The sequence below is a fragment of the Netta rufina genome (assembly GCF_964035555.1).
Source record: "Netta rufina genome assembly, chromosome: 4".
NCBI classification, from domain to species: Eukaryota; Metazoa; Chordata; class Aves; order Anseriformes; family Anatidae; genus Netta; species Netta rufina.
In genome coordinates this window covers 49,578,452-49,602,119 of record NC_140127.1, presented here as the reverse complement: position 1 = coordinate 49,602,119, position 23,668 = coordinate 49,578,452, and the positions used below count along the sequence as shown (strand labels likewise).

The 23,668-nt window shown below is 41.2% G+C and overlaps 1 protein-coding gene across 1 annotated transcript in view; it reads right to left on the bottom strand.

The window, feature by feature from the left end:
- Positions 1-23,668, bottom strand: part of SCFD2 (sec1 family domain containing 2) — a 193,692-nt gene that overhangs the window by 12,226 nt on the left and 157,798 nt on the right. The window contains exon 6 of the mRNA XM_084285891.1: positions 3,224-3,369. Coding sequence (XP_084142017.1) covers positions 3,224-3,369 — 146 coding nt within the window. The remainder of the gene's footprint in view (positions 1-3,223; positions 3,370-23,668) is intronic.

Sequence of the window (23,668 nt, the reverse complement as noted above, 5' to 3'; positions counted from 1 at the left end):
TGGAAGACTCTTAAGGGCTTTTTAGCAAAGGGCCCAGCAGCTTTGTGTGGGGAGTCTGGATCTGCCAACAGACCAATGAAGTAAGAAAAGAAAGTATAATTAAGGAGGAGAGAAGAGGGTGATCACATCAGAACCGGGAGAGTTGAGAGGTATAAGGAGAGAATTTATTAAGTCATTTGAGTCAAGCAAAATGGCATTCAGTATTAATGGGTGACGACACCCCAAATATCCACATACCACGCCACAGACATATCCTGCACCATCCAGAAAAACTGGAGGTCAGTTGCCCATCCTGTGTGGAGATGCACATCGAAAGGAGTGGGGTTTTCGGAGCCACCCAGACATTTACACATCAAGTGAGCTGGGACTCCCATTTCAGCTCAGACCAAACTGAGCACTGACCATGCAACGTTTCTGAGGGTCCACAGACCTGTGCTTAAAATGGATTATTAGTCTAGAAATTTCAGCATTCCTTTACCAAGGTCTGCACCATTCTGACACCTTGTAAAGCTTTCTAAGATAAGAATTTTAGGGACTTGGGAAAGATAGTCTTTAGTGAAAATTCAGCCTTACTCTGTTTGCAGATGGAGTTTTGTTTTGCTGCTTTTATAACCTTGCCAAAGCTGTAATGGAACCACAACAGTTTCAGGAAGCAAAACAGCCTTAGAAAATTAGCAGCTTTCAAATTAGTATGTTTGTTTTCCTTTGGGACTAGTCCAGGTATGCATCATCCCTGGATTTCTTAAGGGAATCAAGTGTAACGTCATTCATTTTGTAGAGAGGATATCTACAAGAGACATCGTGCAAGATAAACATAAAAATGGATGGAAAATAAAAAAGCAAGCCACTTGGTTATGCAACTTGAAACTAAATTTTCTGAAGTAATTTAAGAGATGCTTTTAATCCAACAGTCTGCAGTGAGAAACAAAGCTTATACTTTTTGAATATGATCCTGTCAACAAAGATTTATACAACTCATCTATTTCTTCCTCCAACACATGTGCATATTTTTTAATTGAGCCAACAAAGCAAATTACAGCAGACATTAGCTGCAGTATCCTTCAGTAGAACATGCCAAGTTTTGTGTCAAATCTAGTCATGCAATAAACAACTGTTTGAAAATATACATGCAGGCATGAAGTCCTATGTATAAAGATCTGTTTAATATCTTCATAGATGAGGAACAGAAAGACATTACAAATAAAATACTTGGAACAAAGATCAAACCATAGTTAAACAGAGAGCCTTGCTGTACAAAATTAAAGGATAAATATTATCTGACTTCAGTCATAACTATGTACTGAAAAGGCAAGATGTTAAAAACGTGCTATGATTTTGCATGTCTGAAGGTTCAGCATCAAAACTTAGTCCCCTTCAAAATTATCTGATTTGGCTGCACAGATGCTAAAGGCATCAAGGACACCTACCTTTTTTAAATTTCATAGTTTCAAGATTTTCCAAGATCTTTTCTGATTTGACATTTATCTATCAAAATGTTAACTCTGGCTATGATGCACCTTAGACGTGATTACAGGAAGAGGAAGGAAGGAAGGAAGGAAGGAAGGAAGGAAGGAAGGAAGGAAGGAAGGAAGGAAGGAAGGAAGGAAGGAAGGAAGGAAGGAAGGAAGGAAGGAAGGAAGGAAGGAAGGGAGGGAGGGAGGGAGGGAAAGAAAAGAAAGAGAGAAAGAGAGAAAGAGAAAGAAAGAGAAAGAGAGAAAGAGAGAGAGAGAGAGAGAAAGAAAGAAAAAGAAAGAAGAAAGAAAGAAAGAAAGAAAGAAAGAAAGAAAGAAAGAAAGAAAGAAAGAAAGAAAGAAAAAGAAAGAGCAAAATAAATACTTTCCTCTTGTACAGTCACTACACTAAATGGTTTGATAGTATGATAGAAAAATTCATTCATCATTTTATGTACAAATATAGAATTCAATACTGCAAAAGGTCTAAGAGGCTATCCACTTCCATACATGCACAGAAACCTGTTTTGAGACTTAATAAATGGAGGCTTCCCAGCTCCTAACAGCTGAAGCACAAAAGCATCTGTAGGCTAAAGCCATTCCTGTAGTACTGTGCAGGGGAGGGACTGTGTATGGTCATGGCAAAGGCAGTACTTTCAGATGAGCCAAACTGCTGTGTAGAAAGGTATGGCAGAAAAAAAAAAAAAAAAGTACTGCCTGCTTATTTCTGCTACTCTAAGACTCCTAAACTGCCCTCAGCAGAGGTTTGGTCCAATTCAAGATGATTAAACCCACTATGTAGCCAGACTGGGGGCTGCAAGCTGTTAATGCACCTCTTGCTGTGTTCCAGCACTCAGCCCTAAGCAAACAACCTGGGTTACATCCAAAGAACATACTGATGCTAATTACACTTCAGGAAACTTGTAGAGAACGTTTTCTTATCATCTGACTGCCTCCACACTGACCTGTATTAAATGCTTAGCCATTTTCCTCATTTCAGACACCAGACTGGTCATAAGTGCCGGGAGACCTCAGGAACAGGTTTCCTCCACCTTAGCTTTCCAGTGACATTTTGCAGTACTCCCGATTCCTCTTGTTATAAAGCAATGCTTAATTTGGAGCACGTCCCCTTGCTGGTCTGCAGCATACTTATGAGTTTGGAAGGACTTTTTTCTGGCTTAAGACTGGAATCAAGTTTTACAGTCTCTTTCTAAGTCACTGTATGTGCTTTCCACTGCAAAACTCTCTATTTTTAACTGAAAAAGTTAAGCACCTCAGGGGGTATAGGGAGAGATAAAACCACTGTAAATGAGTCCTGATGACCTACAGTACTATAGTAGTTCATGTGTTCACTTTTTATAAACAAAAGCTGCATTTTTCACCTATTCACGAATGGGACTGGGATTCACAAATCACAGATATGGGAAAGAAAATACACAAAAATATAGCTGCTGTCTGATGCAGGCATCCTGCTTGGATCAGTTGTGATGGGTCTTAGTCCTGCACCACTGTGACCTTGTCTTGCCTTTCACAAATTTCTTCATCAGACAATTCTTTATTGACGTGGCCATGGATATGCCTGAATTTGAATGAAGGACTCAAGGAAGCTTTCGATGGTGAAGTCAATTACAAAATCTCTATTTAAATATGCTCCACATGGGCAGAACCCATATGGGTTTAGAACATCAGCCAAGCTACTGACGCTTGTGAAGCTGTAATGTTAACAGAATGCTAGAGAAACAACATACACACAGAAAAGAAGATCTACTTGCCTGGTGGGTGTTGCTGCCTGGGTTATGTATGGAATTAAACTGTTTCATGTGCATTCGAGCTCTTGAAATATCCCTGAGGGTCTTAAAGATCTTGTCCACTGCATCCGTGGCTTTCTGGGACGTCAGGTTCTGTGCCGAGTCACAGCCTGAAGTAATAAGGAAACAAGGAGCTGAGTGAGTGAGAAACTTTCAAGCATTTTGATAATAAGCAGTAGGAAAAGGCTAACTGGGAGGAAATTTTAAATTAATTTAACCCTGTTATATTCTAGAATCTCCGTGGCTTATTATAGAGCATGTCCACAGCATGTCATGCACATTTTTTGGGAAGAGCTAATAGTAAACTAATCTGGATGTCTGCCTTTCATATCTTAGCATTCTGTATGGCAAATATATTTTATAAACACCTGTATATACACATATACACAATTATACATAGGTCTGAAAGATGGTGATTAGAGGCTGAGCTTTCATTTGTCCAAATATTATTTGTTGCCAGACTCCGAGTCAGACCCCCGCTGGTGCAGCACAACAAAAGCAAGTGACTGCATGTCTGCAGGGCTGCGCCATGCCAGGATACTGCAGATTTATGCCACTGTATCCCTAAAAGCAACAAAGTGAACACAAACAGAGTCTGGGTGACTCCTGTGCTGTAATTGTAAGGCAGACTTTTGTGGTTTTTTTTGGACAGGACTCTTGAAGGTTTTTATTTATTTATTTACTTATTTATTTTATGAGTGCAAAATAACCTACAGAAACATTTTGTTGTTGTTGTTATGCATGTGCAAGGCTTGCACGCTCTGATACTCTGACTAAAAACCTGGTTTTTCATTTTGCAGAGCAGCCTGCATGTTGCCTGTGAAAGCACTGAAAACAAAACCCCACTCAGCAGCTCATTACTTCATAAACTCTGTAAACTCTGTAAATTTATTCTGTTCAGAGAGGTTGCTCCTGCAAGCAATCTCATGCCGGTTAATCTGTAGGCGAGTGGTGTCCAACAGCTGAAGAAAGTGAAACCGAGCACCTCCTAGGCTGACGAGCCCTAAAAATAAAGTCTGAGGTCATGAAACATGATTTATATTTATAACCAGCACAGGCCAAAAGTATTCAGAGAAGGTCTTGTATTGTCAACGTGCTTTTCACCTACCCATGGGAAAACACAGGAATCAGAGGACAGGAAAGTTACCGGTGGCTCCTGATTCAGAGGCAGGGCTGACTTAATAGCTCACGGTAATGAAGCATTTTGCAAATGAAAAAATGAAATGAAGAGCTGTATCTCACTGTTGCATAACTAGATTTTTCTTCTCTCCAGGAGACAAGCTTTCCCTGTCTTAGCCACATTAGAGATAAGCAGCTTCCAGTTAACTTTAGTTACATTTTCTTTGTTCTCTTTTCAATCCATTTTCAGCAGAAGCCAGTGCTTTCGGCCAGCCCCCCTCTGGCATGTTTGGTTTTGCAAGTGAACGCAAGTCCCCCGCGTGGAGCAAGTTCAGGCAAGGTAAAAATCACATCAAGTTTGCTTTGCTTTGGACACTCTTCTCCTTTCTTATTAATAGTTTATCTTCTTTGGGCCATTTGAAAGCCTTTTGCTTTGCTCCACAGATATTTTTCTCATTGCGAGAAATATTTGTTTCCCTCTCCTGTTGGCATCACTTCTCTCTCTCCCTTTCTCTTTATTTTAACAAGAGCATTTCTACCAAGAACTTTCCAACCAGCTTGTCATTCCCCATTCCTGGAACCAAAGGGCAGTTTCCAGTGGACACGGTCTTGCTTTTGTGTCTGGAAACCCCCAAGATGCTCCTACCCTTGCCTGGCCCAGTGCGTCCCGTTTTGTTACAGGGCCAACCTGCTCTTGAGCAATGTCTCAGCAAAGAGCAGCCTGCTCAAACCTCAGTGCCAAAATGCTGTTTGGAGCTCAGGCTCTGCTGTACAGTTTGTGCAGACACACTTGGAGGTCCAGCAGGCTGGAGAGACACCGCAGCCTTCCCCTCTCATAGCAGGAAAGGAGGTCTCCCTCGCCCTTCTGCATACCTTTCCATGAGCCCTGCTGGAACTTAATTATCTTTGATTCCCTCTCTCCTTCTACTAAATATGCCTGAAATTAGAAGATAGATTTACAAGTCAGTCACCATGATTTTCTTCTGTACAAGCCTGATTTTCAAAGGACATAAAGTAAAAATATTTTCTTGGCTTTAACATTCACTTATTTTCAAATACAGACATTTATAAAGGCCTCATTTTATGGGCACCTGAAATTTCTATTAGCACAACTCGGTACATGTTGTTTAAAAATCAGAGGAAAAGATTCGTGTTTATAATGCACCTTTGGCTTCAAGAAAGTGGCAAGTTGTCATTTTGTCCTTCTCTTCAGCCTAGAAGCTCATATTCTGCCAATCCAGCCAAGAACTAAATTTGCCACCAAGCAAAGTTATATATATATATATATGTATATATACACACACATAATCACATTCTAATTTTTGTGTTGCGATGTTATAAGGAAACCTTGCTGGTGCATACGTACCTGCTGAGCTAGCTTGATTAAAAAATGATTAATACAGCGAGGGGACTGGCTCTGCCCTGGTTTCTCCCCGTCCTGGAGAACACCTGCAGCTTGCCTTGGACACATGGCTGCAAATCCCCTCCTGTTGACACCTCCCCTGTGTGTGCCTATGGGGACTGGAGCACAACCCCGCGCCTCTGCCTGCTTAATGCTGCTGAGAAACATGCTCCAACAGTGAGGAGGTGGAATACATTAGCTGCTGCACAGCTCATGTGCTAATTAAACCAACTCTTCCTGTTACTGCTTTTATCACAGAAAGTTAAATGGCGTTGGGAGAGCATGAATGAATTTCTTTGAATCCCAAGCCCTGTTATATGTGGGAAAAGGCATTTACATGAAATGCTTGGACATGGCTTTCCTGCCAGGGTTAAAGTAGCCCAGTTGTAGGAAAAAGAAAAACGCCTTTAGCCACTGTGGGGTTAAAGACTCTAAAGCATCCTGACGATAACACAAGAAGAAAACAAGCTGGTGCTGTTGTACATGGGGCCTGATCTCACCAATACTGCCTCTGCTCTGCTGCCATCCACTTGTGCTGAACTTGAGGACGGTCACACCACCCCCAGCAGCCAGCAGCCAGCAGGACGAGACTACCAGCCCTTATTTATGACTTTCTTTTCAACTTTTGCATCACCACTGAAACATCAGCACAGCTGCCAGAACCAGAACCAATCTGTTTTCACAAGATGCTTGGAAAAAGGAGAAAGGAGTTGCTCTCCTCTACAATCTGTGAAACCGAACCAAACTCATTTTTCTACAGATTTCTGAAATTGGATGGAACAGAGTTTAGGAAGAGGACACAGACACTGTGACCCCATGAGATCCAAAATCCAAAATCTAGGCAAGCCCAAAGTTTGTTGCTTTACTCTGTTTTATACTGTAAGCTTGTCACTGGTATTAGCTTTGTCTTTCTCTAACTTGGTCTCTCTCTACAGCCCATTTACAAAAATAAACTGATATAAACCCTGCGAACCATGGAAGAGAGCTGGCAGAGTAACTAAGCCATTTTAGCAGCACATACTGAAGCATGTGCTAAAACAGAAAATCGATTCTTTGAAGAAGATAAAATCCAGCATCAGGATTGCATTATGCCAGCTATTTTCTAGATATGTAGAATTAATTTGCTGTCAGTGAAAGAAAGAGAAAGAACAGAGATAAAGGGTTCCTTGAGGGTCAGAATTCAAAATATATCACTGATATTAAACTAATGAAAATCTTCAATTTTTAGACTTTAGATGCTAGTATAATAACAGGGCCCTTCGTTTTCTAGCAGATAAATCTAAAGCCATATATGCATATACTCACAGCCATATGTTTAATAATAATTCTGATATATGCACACATTAAGATCATTATGAAAAAGTTGGTGCAAATGCAAATAGTTAAACAAACTGTGGTTGTTTTTTACAATGGGAGAAAGAAGTATAACAACACAAACAAGGATGACATTTGTGTGGTTCTCCTCTCACCCTTCTTCCTCATGGATGCTGCAATGCATTTGAATCTTTATTCTTAATTCTGGGTCTCAGTGGGAAGCTAGAAACTGAGCATCACACTGGAAGACAGGGAAGGATGCTCCAGAATCTGAGGGTGCTGCTATTTCCCAATAGCAATACCAGAAGAATGTGAAAAATCAGAATTTTAGTTTGTGTAATTAAAAAAGAGAGGTGTTTTCAACTTCCCTCAAGATAAGAGCATCCAGAGGGGACACAGCAGTGCCTGTGACAGCCTCCCCACAGCACATGGCATGTCTCCATCCTTGGCATCTCCAAGAGTGTGCACAATGAATTAAAATCCCAATAAAACAGGCACTTAAAGAAATAATTAAAATTATAAATATTTTTTAAAAAGGTCCATTTTCTGGAGGCAGAGCTCTAGGAAAGCCATGTATTGGTGCTGCTGGCACAGAGGGGCAGGAGCACATCAGCAGGGAAGGGATGGCACCAGCATGGTTAGATATGGAGCACCATGTTCTTGAGGCTGAATGTGGTACAGCTCAGGCCAACAGCAGCTAGCCCCAGTTTGGTCCATCTTTGGCAGAGCACAGAGATTTTAAAGGCAAGTAGAGCTTGGGCTAAGAGCCGCCAGCATGGATGGAGAGCCTGTTGGCCTCAAGTCTTGGATGCTGTGCTTGAAACTGCTCTTTGGCTTGCAAGGTGAGCACACCATGCACTCCTGCTGATGCATGCTTAAAAGCCATGAGAATCACTGAGTGCTTCACTGAATCTTAATCTCTGAAGCTGCACTCATAAAAACCTGGCTGCTTACCTCTGTCATCAAATATGGATTTAGGATCTACCTTCAGTCTTTTTTTTTTTTTTTTTTTAATTTTGGCCTCAATATCTGTCACTTGGACATTTCTGTTTTATAGGAGTATTTTATTGCCTCCTTCTTGCCAAAATTCAATAGCACAACATGTAATACCAACTTTAATGAAATACTGCAAACTTGGTACTGGAGGCTCTCATGTTACATGAAATTAAACCTGTCAATTCTGTGAACAATTAAACAGAAAAACTACAGTGCTTACTAGAATAAATTACATAAATTAATTGCAGAAGGAATTTAAGTTAAGCTCAGATGTGCTTTTTGAAGGAAATTAATGCAAGAAATTCATTAGGGAACTATTCAGTTGCTCCCTCAAGTAGTCTGCATCTTAATTAAAACACCACACATGTTAATAAAGCTCCAGTAAATGCTCTGTAAGTCTATTAAGGTCTGCCACTAATGTTCATGCAAGAACTTAGGAAAACTCCAGGTTATATAAAATGATATAAAACTTTATGAAAATACCACCCTAGAACTTACACAGTCAAATCTCCTCAGTCTTGTGCAATCTTACTCTCCTTTTGTCTTCATATTTTAAAAGTTTTCTTATTTCTGTTCATTAAAATGAATCACACTGTTAAAACAACAACAAAGTGAAATTGGTCTTTTAGTGTTTTTGTTTGATTTTTCTGTCTTCTTTAGCTTTCACAATGGAAGAAAATACCAACGTTGTTTTGTTTTGGCTTTCACAGACAAATTGGGTTGTGTGTTCCTCATACTGCCAAGGCAGGCTTGCAAAAATTATTGGAAAACATTTCCTTCAGAAAATTACCACCCTACCTAAATTTTTTAAAAAATGCATCAAACTGTTTCAATGTGTGGGCCTAGGAATGATGGTAATGGAGAAATGTCCAAAAGATGTTTTCTTTCCCAATTTAAGATCTGAGCCAAATTGGAACTCACTGAGCTTAAACTGGTGAAAACAGCTTTACAATAACATAACTGTGTAGAGGTGTAGGCTCACAATTAAAATGAATAGCTGTAATCTATTTATCAACCACTGAAGAAAAACAATACTTTTAACAGGAAGACAAAACCAATGACATTTTAATGTTAGGTATCATTATCTGTTCAAAAAGGCCTTTTTACCGAATTTACTTTACAACAGGTAAAAATCCATCTGAAAACTGACAAGGATAATAGGTGGTTAACTGCATTAAATGGCAGATTGGAATTTTATTGTTTTCTTCTTTATTCAAATTAGCAGAATTAATGCATATCCCTTAAATACCTTTTGTTTGAAATTTGTAACTATGCACAGAGTAATATCATTGTGTCTCCAAAATAAAAGACATTGCTTACCTTTAAAATTGAAACTAGATTTTAGAAGGATTCATTGTTAGCCAAAACACTCTAAGGTTGTTTTCCAGGAGAGAGCGTGAAAAGGCTGAAAGCTTTTCTGTGTCAGTTCTGTGTTAATCTACGCTGTTATAACAGCTTTGATGCTAACAGTAGGTAAAAATATGCTGTAACAAGTTTACAGAGTTCATGATAGGAAGAAATGAAGCTGTCACATAAACAAAAATATCATGGATCTCCATTTTTTGTAATATTTGAAATTCAAGCGTAAAATCTATCAGATGACACACCGGTCTTGATAGACTTTATGTACTGTTCAGCTAACGCTGCACTACCCAACTGGAAGAGAAATGAAAGAAAGAGTAAAAGCCTTGTTCCGTGTAACTATGTCAGAACAAAAAATGCTTAACAATAAGCTCTCCCAAGTGATGAAGTTAATTTACGACATTGGAAGTCATAGCTTTTCTGTAACTTTAGAAGAAACCTTTACTGTTTGAGGTGCACCATGCTCACTTCTGACATCCTGATCACAGAAAGCATCCAGGTGTGCCTTCACCCAGCCTTCGCTCTTCCTTCAGCATCCCAGCTCCAAGAGAAATAGAAGTCTTACTATGCACTGTCACTAAATCATTTATTTCTGAAAAAGTACGCAACGTGACAGTAACCAAAAGTAACACCCATCAGTGGACATTTCCTGGTAACTCCTCTGTTAATTTTTGATTCAGATTTCCATGAAGCATCTTATAGGGCTGCCTTTGTTGAAGTGCATTTCCCTGACACTGGCAATGCTATATATATATATTCATGGCATACACTAATGACACAATAGGAGAGCGTTCCCATCCTGTGGTTGAGTTTCAAACAAGATTTAGAAAGTTTACGGCCACCAGCTGTAGGTGGATGATCCTGTAGACACCACAGAGCAGCACAGGCAGAGGCTCAGCTGCTTTCTGAGCCACTGACTTGATTTAGGAAGCTGCAGGCTCAGACCAGGGCAGGCTGACAAGCAGAGCCACAGTGATTACTTACTGTGGTCTGCAGGGCAGAAACCAATCAGGAGAAAAGTCAAGGGCATATCGTTCAGCGGCTGTAGGCCTTACGAGGGGGAAGGCAGGGTTTCCCCTTTTTTTCAACTATCAAGCACTTGACAGCGCATTAGAGAGAACAGTTTTCTGTGTGGCAGACTGTGCAATGCCTTCTCTGGTACTCCCACAAGCAGTGCAAGGAGGTGATGTGCTTTGTCCACCCAGCTCCAACCCCTGCCATGGGCAGGGACACCTCCCACCAGCCCGAGCTGCCCAAGGCCCCATCCAGCCTGGCCTTGAGCACCTCCAGGGATGGGGCAATGCTGGAAGCACCACTGATACTCTAGAGCACAGCCATTCACAGCCCACCTCTTTCTCACAACATCTAGGCTCATTTTTTTTCCTTCTTTCATACAGAAGCATCACAACTTAGTCAAAAACGCAAGGCGCACACGCGTTTCAGTGTACTGACAGCCTCCGCTTGTGTTACCACATCGATTGTGTGGCACCTCATGCGTACACAGACACGCTGGAGACAAAAACCTGTCTCTGGTGAATCACTGTATTGATCTGCTGAACAAATGACCTGATGCAATGATATTGTTTTCCGGATCTTCCCCGGCAGAATACGAGGAGAAAAACCGCTGCCATTTTTCCCACTAGCTGTCTGTTTGAAAAGCACAACATCGCACACGTGGACTTGGAACGCTTGAATCAATTTCCGAAGTTATGAATCACGAACAACTTGCTTCTGGTATAAAAGCAAGCTGAATTGTCTGTCACCGTAGCAGAATTTGATATTAAAAAGCTTTGTGTCTCGGTAAAAAGCCAGATGATAGCTTAGCCTCCAGCATAGGTGACTATGTGATTTGGAATGAGCACTGTGGCTCTGATAAGATTAGGCAAAACATACTTTGCGGAGGCGTTTGCTCTTCATGAATTTCATGGAAATATCTGTGCAAAAACAGTAATCCATTTGGTGCCAGAAATAAAGCAGGAGAGGCCTTTGCAAATTTCTCTCTTCGGCTTTTGTTTAAATGGTTGTTTATATTCTTCACCACCCACCGTAAAATTATTTCAAATGAAGTCATCACTGGAGCACTGTCTCAAAGGATAATTCTTCTTCTTTTGGGAATGTTTCCCATCTCGGTAACAATAACATCCTATAAAAAGTACCTTTATGGAAGATTTTTCCCTTTATGAAAGCAGATAACACTGACTCATCTAAATGATTTAGAAGTCTTCCTGTGTTCATCTGCTCTTATAATGCACTGAAACCGGGCACTGCACTTTGCAGAGATCAGAAGAACACAGACCAGTCCGAACATCTAGCAATCTGTGGGGAAACAAGGAACGACAACCAAGGAAAAAATCATGTGCAGAAAGAACAACAATAAAGCAGTAAGGAATTCAAGCTATACAGATAGCACTGCATACATTATCCCACTTTATGTTAATTTTTAAATGGAAATTATTGTTATACAAGAGCCATATTGACTGCATAAAGGATAGTCTGAGTAAAAAGCAAAATAAAAGAAGTGAGGCTGTGGAAAGGATCTGAAAAATAAGAGAAGAAACCCTGCTATGGGAAGATGGACCAGTGTGGCACCATGGGTTTCCCAAGTATGAACAACTGCATCATGTACCAAGCTGCCCCTTCCCCTGTCTACACCCGTGCTGCTAAGACAGAGCAAAACCAAAAAATTACACAAGGGATGCTCATTTTTATTCTTTTCCTTCTGTCAACTCAAAAGCACACTGTCATGCAGATTGCAAGTATCAGTTAATGAAGAAAATGATCAGCAGTACGTGCTGCAAGCACATGTGCAGAGGGAGGAAATATCCTGGAGTATTAAGCAGAATAAACCCATATTCTTAAAACAGCTAATAATTCATAATATGTGCAATAGATAAAAAAGATGCTGACAGAAGCCTCAGTTTAGCAGAAAATGTAAACACGCATTCAACTTAAAAGGTGTGATGGGATGAAGTTAGGCCAGTGCTTAAGTGCTCTGTTGAACTAGGGTTCAACTATCTGGTTTAGATTCAGGAATAATTGTGCTATTTTACTTACCAAACAACTGAACAGTTTGTGAAGCTGGTCTATAAATGTTCCATTTTCTCTTGTAGCACTTAAGAATCAACATTTTTTGTCCTTAAAACAAATAGGACATTTTGTATGCTTGGTGGAAACACAGATTTGAACACAGTCTTGAAGAAACAATAAATGATAGAAAATGTGTGGGATCTCTATAGTCATTTCTATTTAGTATAAATTGACAATGTTTCCAGGAAAAAGAAATAATGAAAAACACTCATAATATTGTCATCAAATTTCAACACCTGCTTATTTATTGTTGCCAAAAGAATAAAGCGTAACATGATTTATGCTTCAAGCATACAGCAGAAGCATAGGGATTTTTTTTTCATTAAATTGTGCCTGCCTAAGAATGAAAGAGGACATGCAATTTCAATATTAACTGAATTTTTTTTTGTGTGCTTTTCTTTTTTAGGAAACAAAGAGCTTACTAAATGCAATCAACCAATCAAGTCTGAAGGACTGACAACAGCAATTAAGCAATGAGGTTGATCTGTAACAATACGATCCTCTTGGCTACCACGGGACTGTGCAAGCGCAGCTGAGAGGCGCCTCCGCTCAAGACCATGAGGTTATGGGTAATAACTGTCCTTTGCAAGTTGTCTGTACACTGGCAATCATATAACTGTGATAGAAGTATGTGTAAGAATATATCTAATATGTTTTCAATATGATCAGTAGGTATAGACACACTTTCACATGTATGCACCACATGTAACGAAGCCAGTGGAGAGGAGGAATTGGAAGTGGAAAATCCGGAAATAAACTTTATATTTTTCCTAAGCACTGCACCACAGTTTAGCTTTGCTCCTTGCCCCCTTTCCCACAAGTAGCCATGACCTTTTCTTATGGAGAATCCTATTGCTGGATGCACTGAGCACGAGCTGAAACATACGGAGAGTGAGGTATCCCTGGGTTTGACTTTCAGGTGTACAAATACTACCAGCTGCCTCCTACTACATCATTATTTAGTAAAGACAGGCATCTTAAGTCAAATTATGTCATAACAAATCAGACATTCACAGTTCAGAACAGCAATCTCTTTCTAACACACTTCTGTGTACTCCTGAGATGCCTATCATAACCACCTTTCATTTCAGAAAGGTAAAATATTTACTAATTTTGGTCCTGAAGTCCTTATCTCAGCTCATGACAGCTGATCTCAATGAATAATTTCTGCATAAAGAATGCTGAAAAATCACATCTTCAGCTTTTCCTCCCATATTCAAATTCAGCATTGAACCTGATTGAACCTTTCACTGTGTTATCACAGAATCACAGAATCACAGAATTTTCTAGGTTGGAAGAGACCTCAAGGTCATCGAGTCCAACCTCTGACCTAACGCTAACAGCCCTCCACTAAACCATATCCCTAAGCTCTACATCTAAACGTCTTTTGAAGACTTCCAGGGATGGTGACTCCACCACTTCCCTGGGCAGCCTGTTCCAGTGCCTCACAACCCTTTCAGTGAAGAAGTTCTTCCTAACATCTAACCTAAAACTCCCCTGGCTCAACTTAAGCCCATTCCCCCTCGTCCTGTCACCAGGCACGTGGGAGAACAGGCCAACCCCCACCTCGCTACAGCCTCCCTTGAGGTACCTAAAAAGAGCGATAAGGTCACCCCTGAGCCTCCTCTTCTCCAGGCTGAACAAGCCCAGCTCCCTCAGCCGCTCCTCGTAGGACTTGTTCTCCAGGCCCCTCACCAGCTTCGTTGCCCTTCTCTGCACCCGCTTAATGCTGCCTCACTCACTACTAAGTATAACTAATTGGGACTGCATCCGTAATGGTTTGTTGAATTTTGCCTGGATGGATCTTTCTTGCATAAAACTGACCAGAGAAGGCAGGAACCCTCACACTTCCATGCAGGCCTTGAAACCACACCGTGCTGTATGCTGCCTTCTCTAAGTGGGCACCTGGGGCTCTGGCATGGATCAGCAGGAGAAGGTACATATATGACCCCAACAAATACCCGGAGAGCAGCTGCATGGTTCCAGTGAGTAGATTGGCCATAAAAACACCTAACACCTGAGCTTCAGGCCACAGCTACCTCCCCTGCTCCTGATGTGGTCAGCCCACAAACTGCAGGGTACCAGGAGGATGACAAAACAGAGGACAGCAGAGGAGATACTGATTCAAACAACCCTCTTGCCACCTCCTGGGCACTGCAATTCGTTTTAGTAAATTTATTTATTAGCAGGATTCTGCCTCTTCATCCCTGTTTTGGATCACAGAAGTGGCCCTAGTTATTGAACGTCCCCATCTGCTTAGGTGGAAGGCTGTGTTGAAACCCTTCTCCACCAAGATTCAGCCCGTACCACAAGAAAACACAAATGTTTATGGGCTTTCTGTTCCTCGGTGTTAACAGAAAACCATGAATTTTTAGAAAGCTCTTGCTATACCACAAGTGTTTGGAAATAGAGTCATGCACTGCCTGCACTCTGCCGGCCGCTTGGTGAACACGGGGGCACTTCTGTGGTGGAAATGCTGAGTGCTGCTGATTAACAGCTGGCTGCTCTCAAAACTTCTTTCTGCCCCATTGCTGCTTGTTGAGGCGAGGAGCTGGTAACTCAAAACCATATTTTCTGCTGGGTAAACTCACCTGTGGTGTGAAGGCATCAGGCAGGTGACACAGCAGCCTCCACGCATCAGCTAACCTCGCCTCAGGAGTCAACTACCGTGGAGTTAGAAAGAGTTTGTGCTCCCGAGCAATGATTAAACACACAGATTAAAGATAAAGCTTCCCTGTACACTTTATGACTACTCTCTCTCAGGAAAGTAAAATGTTGTTTACAACAGACTCTGTGCAACGGCACCATTACAGTCTCAGCCAATGTCATGGTGACTTTCCCTGCCATTTTATTCAGGAGGTTTTTAGCAGCCTCAGATGTAAAAGTGTGACTACTTCAGTTATGTGGAATGTAATAAGGTCTTCTTTTCCTCATATGGGGACCTTTCTCTCTTAAAAAAAAAAAAAAAGAAAAAAGATATTTTTACATACCGAAGGACTAGAAACATCATATTAGGTTATTCTATATGGCATCTGGAAAATATCCCATTTTTCAGTGTATTTTTTGTTTTCAGAAAGTACACAGGTATTCAGGTATTTTCACTGCTTACTGAGGCTGAACAGCCCCAATAACTAAATAAAAACGAGGGAAATTAGTTAAAGCAGCAATTCCCCTGCACTAAATGGGAATCACATTTAAGCTTCTACTGTGATCCCTTGCTCTTGAATCATCCTGTCATAATTTATTGTAACACCCTGCACTCCCAGGCACTTAATTGGACCTTTTGCTGCTATTGCAGAGCTGCACTTGTTTTATTTTGATTAGTGGCCATTTAAAGAATACTCTGAAGTGGGATTCATCTCTAATAGTGTTAGTCATCTGAAAAACGGATGGAAGAACCGTGGTCCACACTCATTATCTCATCCCAAGGACTCTCCGGGAAAGGCAAATCTCTCTGACTGCACTTCAGAAAGCTTTGCCTGTGAAACAATACCCATTTCCAACTAAAGGCTCACGTCATCAACAGGGAAAAAGCTGAAGAAATAACAGCTTCAATTTGTGCAGGGGAGGTTTAGATTGGATTTGATGGAGAATTCCCTCACAGAGAGGGTGGTCGAGTGTTGGAATGGGCAGCGGTGGAGTCCCAATCCCCGGAGGTATTAAGAGAGGTGTGGACGTGACACTGGGGGACATCATTTAGTGATGGGACTTGGTAGGTCGGGGTGATGGCTGGACTTGACCTTGGAGGTCTTTTCGAACCTGGATGATTCTAACATCAGTCTGGGGTAAGAAAAAGGATCAAACTAAAGGCCAGAAGAAGTATGACAAGCAAAGTAAAGCCTGTGCTGTTCTTCTAAAATACAACTGCGAATAGATGCTACCATCAGTCTGCAGAACACTCAAAGTCAGCAATGATTACTCTGCAGATATAAATAAGCTGTCCTACTTTCTGCTTATGCCAGCACAACAAAAGGGAAAATGTACAGAGAGAACAGCTAGATTATACCTTACTCTTACCCTGGGAATCATAAATGGAATGCAATCTATTTGTTAGGAATGTTTCATATGCAGAATATTTGTGTATTTATTGTGTCTGGTTTTTTTTACACAGCCCTTCTTGTAGCTTGTCCAGCGTGTGGCACTGAAGTCAAAATTCAGGGCCTTGCCTTCACAGAGCAGCCTTCTGGAGACAGGGAGCCAGATGAAAGCAGCATGAAGCAATGTCCAACTAAAATCCTGACTGAGCAGAAAACCAAGAGAATCTGAAGCTCCGATGTGTGAGCCAAAATGGACTCAGGTTGGCTTTCAGAGCGTGTTTGTGCAGAACTAGCAGCTATAAAAACATATTTGCAGTTGTAAGTTGAGCAAATTTGATATGAGTCACAGAGGCTGTAAACATGCAGCCCCCACAGAGTTGTCTGCGAGGCATTTCTCTGCATATACCCACGGCATTCAATTGAAGACTGAAAAACTGAATAACTCCAGAATACGGTACATAAAAGTAAGACAAGAGGAATAAATGACAGAGGCAACTACAGTCTAGTGACTTGCTTTTTAAATAGGCATGGAGTTCAAACAGATACTGAAGAAAAGAATAACTGGCTGCTAAAAATGAATGAAAAGGGTGAACAAAAGCTGACAAGTGCAAATCGTAGCCAGGCTCTCTGCTCTCATGCAGCTCTCTGGGTGAGATGTGACTGTTCAGCTGGCAGAAACCTGGTCAGTCATGGATTTCAGCAAAACATTTGATACGATGCCACCTAGAGAATTAGTTTGGAGTGAAGAGATGGGACCTAGCAAAAGAATTGGAACAGGCTGATGGAGAAACAACAGCCTGGGCTGGATGGAGAGTCCCTGGAGGACTGGTCATGCTGTTTTTATTACTGACTTGTGCACAAGTAGCAGGAGTTTGATGTTGAAACTGCTAATGGTGAAATTAAAAGGTCTTGTTGAAGGCAGAGGGAGCTTGAAATATTAAACTAGACAAAACCTGAAGGAACAGAAATGAGGTACACCAGAACAGCCCAGCAATGCAAAATGAGATAAAGCTCACCAAGGTCATGTACTTAGTGGGTAATAATAAGAAATCTCTCCATCAGCTGGGACTGCAGTGGAGAAGAACAGAAGGAGAAGAATCTGTTAGTAGGTGATGCAGGGATAATACTGGGCTACCAAAACCACATGAAGCATGCAAAACTCATCAGATGGGATACTTCCTGTAGATATACAGACGTTGTAAAAGGGATAAAGCTTCAACAGAAACAGTTTTGGTTGCTTGTTCCTGTGATACATGACTTCAAACTGGACTATGTGTAGAGAAGACTTGTGAGCATGACTACAGAAATGAAGCCTTTCGTATATGGAAAAAGTGGGACCTTTCAGATCAGCAAGAGGAAGAATGAAGATACGCAAACTGAAAAGTAAAATCAAGTATCCGGTCATCAATGGAACAAGGTCCTGAAAGAGCCTTTGTGCGAGAGTCATTGGATGAGGTTGGAAATAATGACAGTTTCAAGGTGGATTTTGACAAGGTTATAAGTGAGATGAGATGATATGGTTGCCTGGAAAGGAGGAGGGGGGCCTGGTTTGGTGGTGCTCTAACACCTCCCTAGTGCTCTCTTTCCATGTAGACCCTTGATCATTTCACATAATTTTTACATTTCGAAGATTTAATACTACATCTAGGAAAAAAAACACACCACCATGCAATTGCCCAAACGCTATATAAACGTTCTCATAAATGCTAATGTAGGATTTTGACTATTAAAAGTGTAGAAATGTCTGGCAGCCTTTTTAAAAGCCTGGTTCAGTCTGGCTGCAGGCTGTCAGTGACCAATTTCACCACGCACATTCTTCTCTCCTGACAAATGGCTCAGTGGATAGCTATGGGACGGGCTGTCTGAGAGGTTTACAACCCGCTAATGACAAAGTGCTCAAAGCTGGGAATCGGTTTCTAATAGAAATGAAAATATTTTTCCCCACAGAAAGTCATTACACTTCTCTTTCCTTCTCCCAAAGCATAAATGTTGAGCAAGTTCTCTAGCTGTTGGAAAAGGTTGGTAGGAACAGTAAAGCCATCGGAGACCACAGATGCATAGCTCTTTCACTTCCCTAATAAGCCAAGCTGCTTTGGCATTGAAGAAGTGTGGAAAGGTCACCACAGAGGCAAATGAATGAAAAAGCCAAGGTTGAAAGGCAAGCAGAAGGCTTGAAGCTAGTTGTATGTGTTGAGTTTCTGAAAGACAGGAGGCCTCCTGGCATACAGAGCTAGCCGATGGGATTCTGTAGGATCTGCAACTTGCTCTCACAGGGAAGGACTTGCACCAGGTCCTTCTGGGCAGCATGGAAAAGTGAAGACACCACCTTGCTGTTTAGAAAGCTTAGGTGAATGGAGGGAAGGAGGAGGTAGAGGATATTTGTGAAAAAGCATATTCCAAACACCTCCTGCTGCCTGTACTCTAGAGAACAGAGATGTGGTGTATTGCTACGGCCCTATCCTACAGCCAGGGACATGCATTTGCTTGTTCCTCCGAGAGCTTCCTCCAGCCTGGGTGAGCTATAAACCTCTGAAAGTTCATCACTCACACATGCTCAGTTAAGCCTTGCTGGATTTTCACAATTAAGACGTCTAAGGATGCTCTTGCCAAACATACTCCAGCCTTTCAGAAGGCGTCATGCTAACAGAGCAGTCCATCCATCATTGCTAAAGAGTGCGAAGCCATGATCTGTTACTTCCCAGCTCTTAGCAGTGATCAGACAGCAAAAAATGTGCCACTTTCACTGAATACCACAAGCCTGTCCCATTTCCTTGGCTACACCACTGAAATGATGCCAGGGGGTTAGACACAGAGCTACAGCAAGGGGTGGGCTACTACTGGCACTCAGCAGGGCTGAGGAGGATCTGCCAAAAGATTAAGCCCATTTTGAAAATGTGCAGCAGAAAGCTCTTTTTTATTTTTATTTTTTTAATGTTTAGTAAGCTGTTGAACTACAGAGGAATGTTATAAAAAAACAACTGCACTTATCAATAAATTTATGATATTGATGCCTATTTAGTTTATTGAACTTGCCAGGCTAGCTCTGCAAAATTCAGCATCCTGTTTTTATAGAAGACTCAGGAAAAAGACATTCATACTTGAAATGCCTAAACGGCTCCAATCAAGCTCTTCACGTTTACTAAGAATGCAAACAAAATGACATGACCTCAGTAGAAATCATTCGCTCCGTACTTTTTAAAGGACAATAAACATATGGAAGGAATTACAGAAAGGGAGTCAGTAAAAAAGAGTGGTGCATCAGAGAAATGGTTTGTATAAAAATAAAATTGCATATGAAAGGGAGAAAGAAGAGGTAAGCAGAGAAAAAGAGGCGGAGCATGAGGAAGAGGACTCTTTTTTTGGGGCAAACGTTTCTTATGTTCCTGCTGAAGTTTTGAGAGCAGCTTCTACAATCAGATGTCAGGAAGTACCCATCTGAGTGTCCTGTGCAAGGAGAGGAAGAGGTTCCATGTTTTAGGGAGCCTTAAAATACTGGAATGGGAATATTAATATTAAAAATATTAAAAATTCAGACCACTGCAGACACATAAGACTTATAATATAGGACCTAACATGGCTGATATTTACCACAAAGCATAAGAGAAGAACTGGAGGCAGCATACCTCAGCCTGGCCCTGTTCCCACCCAACCTGCCCTAGCAGTAAGTGCTGGGTTGAAGAGCAGGTTGGGACTGAGCATCTTTTGCTCCTTGGAGCATCCTCCTTAACACTAGAAGCTCCTCAGTGTGAGTAGCTGCTCTGCTGCCCTTGGGAATGCAAGAATGACCAGAACTAAAGATATGGTGTGAGCCAAGAGCAATATGTACAGGCTGCATGGCCCAGATCTGCACGGCTCTGTGCAAATGTAAGCTCCTTGGATGTCAGAGGAGATTCAGTGATTTCCAGCTCAACTTCTAGCTCAACGGAAATACACTTAGGAAAGACACATTGAACACTATCAAATGAAACCCTGGAAGACTGAGCAGTTGTGGGACATGGTGAACTCATATTCTTGTCATAGAATATTAATTTGGATTTGCTGGCAATCTTTCTACTGGCTTGTAAGTTAAAGCAAGAGTGTTATTTTTACATCTTTACGAGAAAAAAAATATCCATGCAAAGTTACTGAAAAAGCAGTATTTGCAAGTGACATCATCTTAGTTATGTTTCAAGGAGATTAGCAGTAAACCTGGGCAGAAGTTTTAAAGAGTTCCAGGAGTATTAGAGCCAAAGTTTAAACACAAGTTAATTAGGCTCAAAATGTTGCACCAATCTGCTCTGCAAAAAACAGTTCAGAAAACCTCCTTTGGCAAATGGAGATGTAGGAGACAAGGGACTTCTGGAGAAGAGGTACCTCTGGAGAGTCAGTGTATGGCACAAGTACCTTTCCTCAGGCACTCACTGCTTTTAAGGCATGCCTGTTCACAGAAGAACCACAACTTGAGTCACGTTGAGTTGGTGAACCCTCTTTGCCTTTACAGTTACCTGCAAAAAAGACTCAAACCCAGTTTGATCAGAATCAAACCAAAAACTAAACTGGCACACAGAATAGCCTGGATCTTCCAGGGATGCTGGGAAGTGTCATGAAGCTTGTACTACTCCTGCCTTAGGTTCTCCTACTTTACGTTAAAATCAGCAATTGCTATTTCCATGGCTGTCAATACAGAACTTTGTTACAATAGGATTTTCAAAATGTAAGCATTGTAGAACTACTGAAAATATTTTAAGAAGGGAACTGGGTGGGCTTCACTCTACGTTCATTGAAAATGCATTTTGTGCCTTACTTTGCAAGAAGCAATACTGCAGCAATGCTGAACATCGCTAAAAAAAACACACATCAGAGCTCTGGTGATATAAATCAGAGATGCTGGAAGTGAATGAAACATCCAGCATATTCTCAACAACCAACCAAAAATGTTTTGTTAGATTTTAGCAAGATAGGTGTCCAGATTGAATCTTTCCATCCCTAATGACTAAATTTAGGTTATTTTGTGGTTGGTAAAAATGATCTGATTGCCAACGCGCTGTGTGGGTGGAGATCCTGAATGCACAGAGAATCCCAGATCCGATCACTCACCACTGCAGAGTGAATAGCTGACTGAGCCTCTTTGTAGCAACGGCTACAGAGCAGCTTACTTATACAGGTAGGCAGATTTATTCCACCAATGGACCATACACTTAGTATCACAACAGAATAGATGCACTAAAAAAAGGCAGTAGGTCAAATTCTTCTGAAGAACGCACCACCACTGACTCTTTCAGAAGTGACAGTGCAAGTAATAACACATCGGAGCCGTTGTTCTAATAAATGTCTGGAGTTCCTTCTGGTTTTAAAGGAGGGATTTCCTCCCCTCACTTTAAGATCCTCCATTATAAAATGATGGGTGGACTATTTCTGCTTTGGTTTATCTATTATCACATAGGCAAAAGAGAAGAAAGAGAGGCCAATGATTTGCAGGGGTATTAAAGTTTTCCACACTGTATTGAGGTATGTAAAGTAACTGTATTAGTATGATTTCAGTTCTAAGTTAGAAGATATTCTGAACCACCTTGAAAGAGAGTCTGAGGTGTGAAGTGTCACCTAACTCCCATGCTTAACAGGGAGTCTCACACTTCATGGTTTGAATCACTTCTCAACAGCGATGGCCTTTATATCCCCACCTCCAGATTGCACCTTAACCACCCAGTAACTGCAACAACCGCTGTTAAATGACGTAGGGAAACACTGAACACATTTTTATCATCTTTTCAGGGACCTCAGCAGCTACAAGCTATAAAGGAGTACTTGTGCGGTGTGATCAGACAGCTCTTTGCAAAGCACAAGCAAAGGCTATTTGGTCACCCTTTTAGGACAGGCAGCCCATGCCTTCCTTCCCCAAGTCCCTTTCTCTCTTTTCTTTAGAGAAATCCCTTTGGTAATTCAATACTGCAATATCTTTCCAGTCAAAGGAGTTAAGCCAATTGCCCTGACAGACGTCTAGGAGGTTCCCCGCCCTAAGGAGAAGGCATGAATTTTAGCACAAGTCAGTGTGAAAAGCTACTTCAAAGAAACAGAAATACAACCCGCAATTCTATAAACTACTTGAAATGATCCCTTTACACATTCATTAGACTGAAAAGGGGCATGCCATTGTATACAACCATTCCTGGCTTTAATGCTGCTTTCTGGCCTCTGAAGTTCAATGCATGGCCTTAGGGGAGAGAGGAAAGTTTCCAAAGGAGTGGCAGGCTCTTTAAAGGTAGCTGTCTATCCGATCACCTCCTTTAACAGAACGAGTCTCATAAACTTCTTTTTGCTACTGACAAAGAGGTTTGCAAATGGAAGGCCACCTAAAAATAAAAATAAAAGGAGTCAAGAACTGTGTGTTTTGTGCTAGAGGAGATACCTTGCGGAAAGCTGGTAAATGGGAGTGCCTTGCAGAGCAGGCCATTATCTGTCAGTTGCTAACGTTTCAGCATATCCTCAGTCGTGCTTTTAACAAATGAAAGGGCATTCTCAAATCCAGAATTTACTTAATTTGGCAAGCTGCACTGCATCACTGCAAGAGAGCTCCTTTCTTCACTCAAGGTCAAGTTTACAGATGCAGTACATCTAGCAATAAATCTACGCAGGCTAAAAAGAGGTCAGGATTGTGCAAGCTGACTTCTTTGTGCTTATAAATCCACTTGGGTAGAGCATTTGGGATCTGAGTGTAGATTCCCAACACTTGAGTCTGAACAATTTAGAAATCAAATGAGGACAAGGCTTTTGGCATGTAGACATACAAAACACACAGAATATCTGTTTCTAATACATCGATATCTACCATCTCTGTCATCTTAGACAGAAAACTTCATACAAAACAAACTCTATTCTAAAAAACTAACTGTGCTGTTCAAATCCCAAGCCTAAGAACATCTAACAGATCTGAAGACTGTTTAAAAAAATCCCACAAAAGAACAGCTGAGATAGAACAGGCATTTGGTGTTGCTGTCACTCCAGTTACCCATGCACGACCACACTTAGAGCCAATTACTCTGTGTGTTCTGTTCAAAAATGCCTGTAGAGAAGTTGTGAAGTAATTCTGACTCACTTCCAAAAGTACCTTTATGG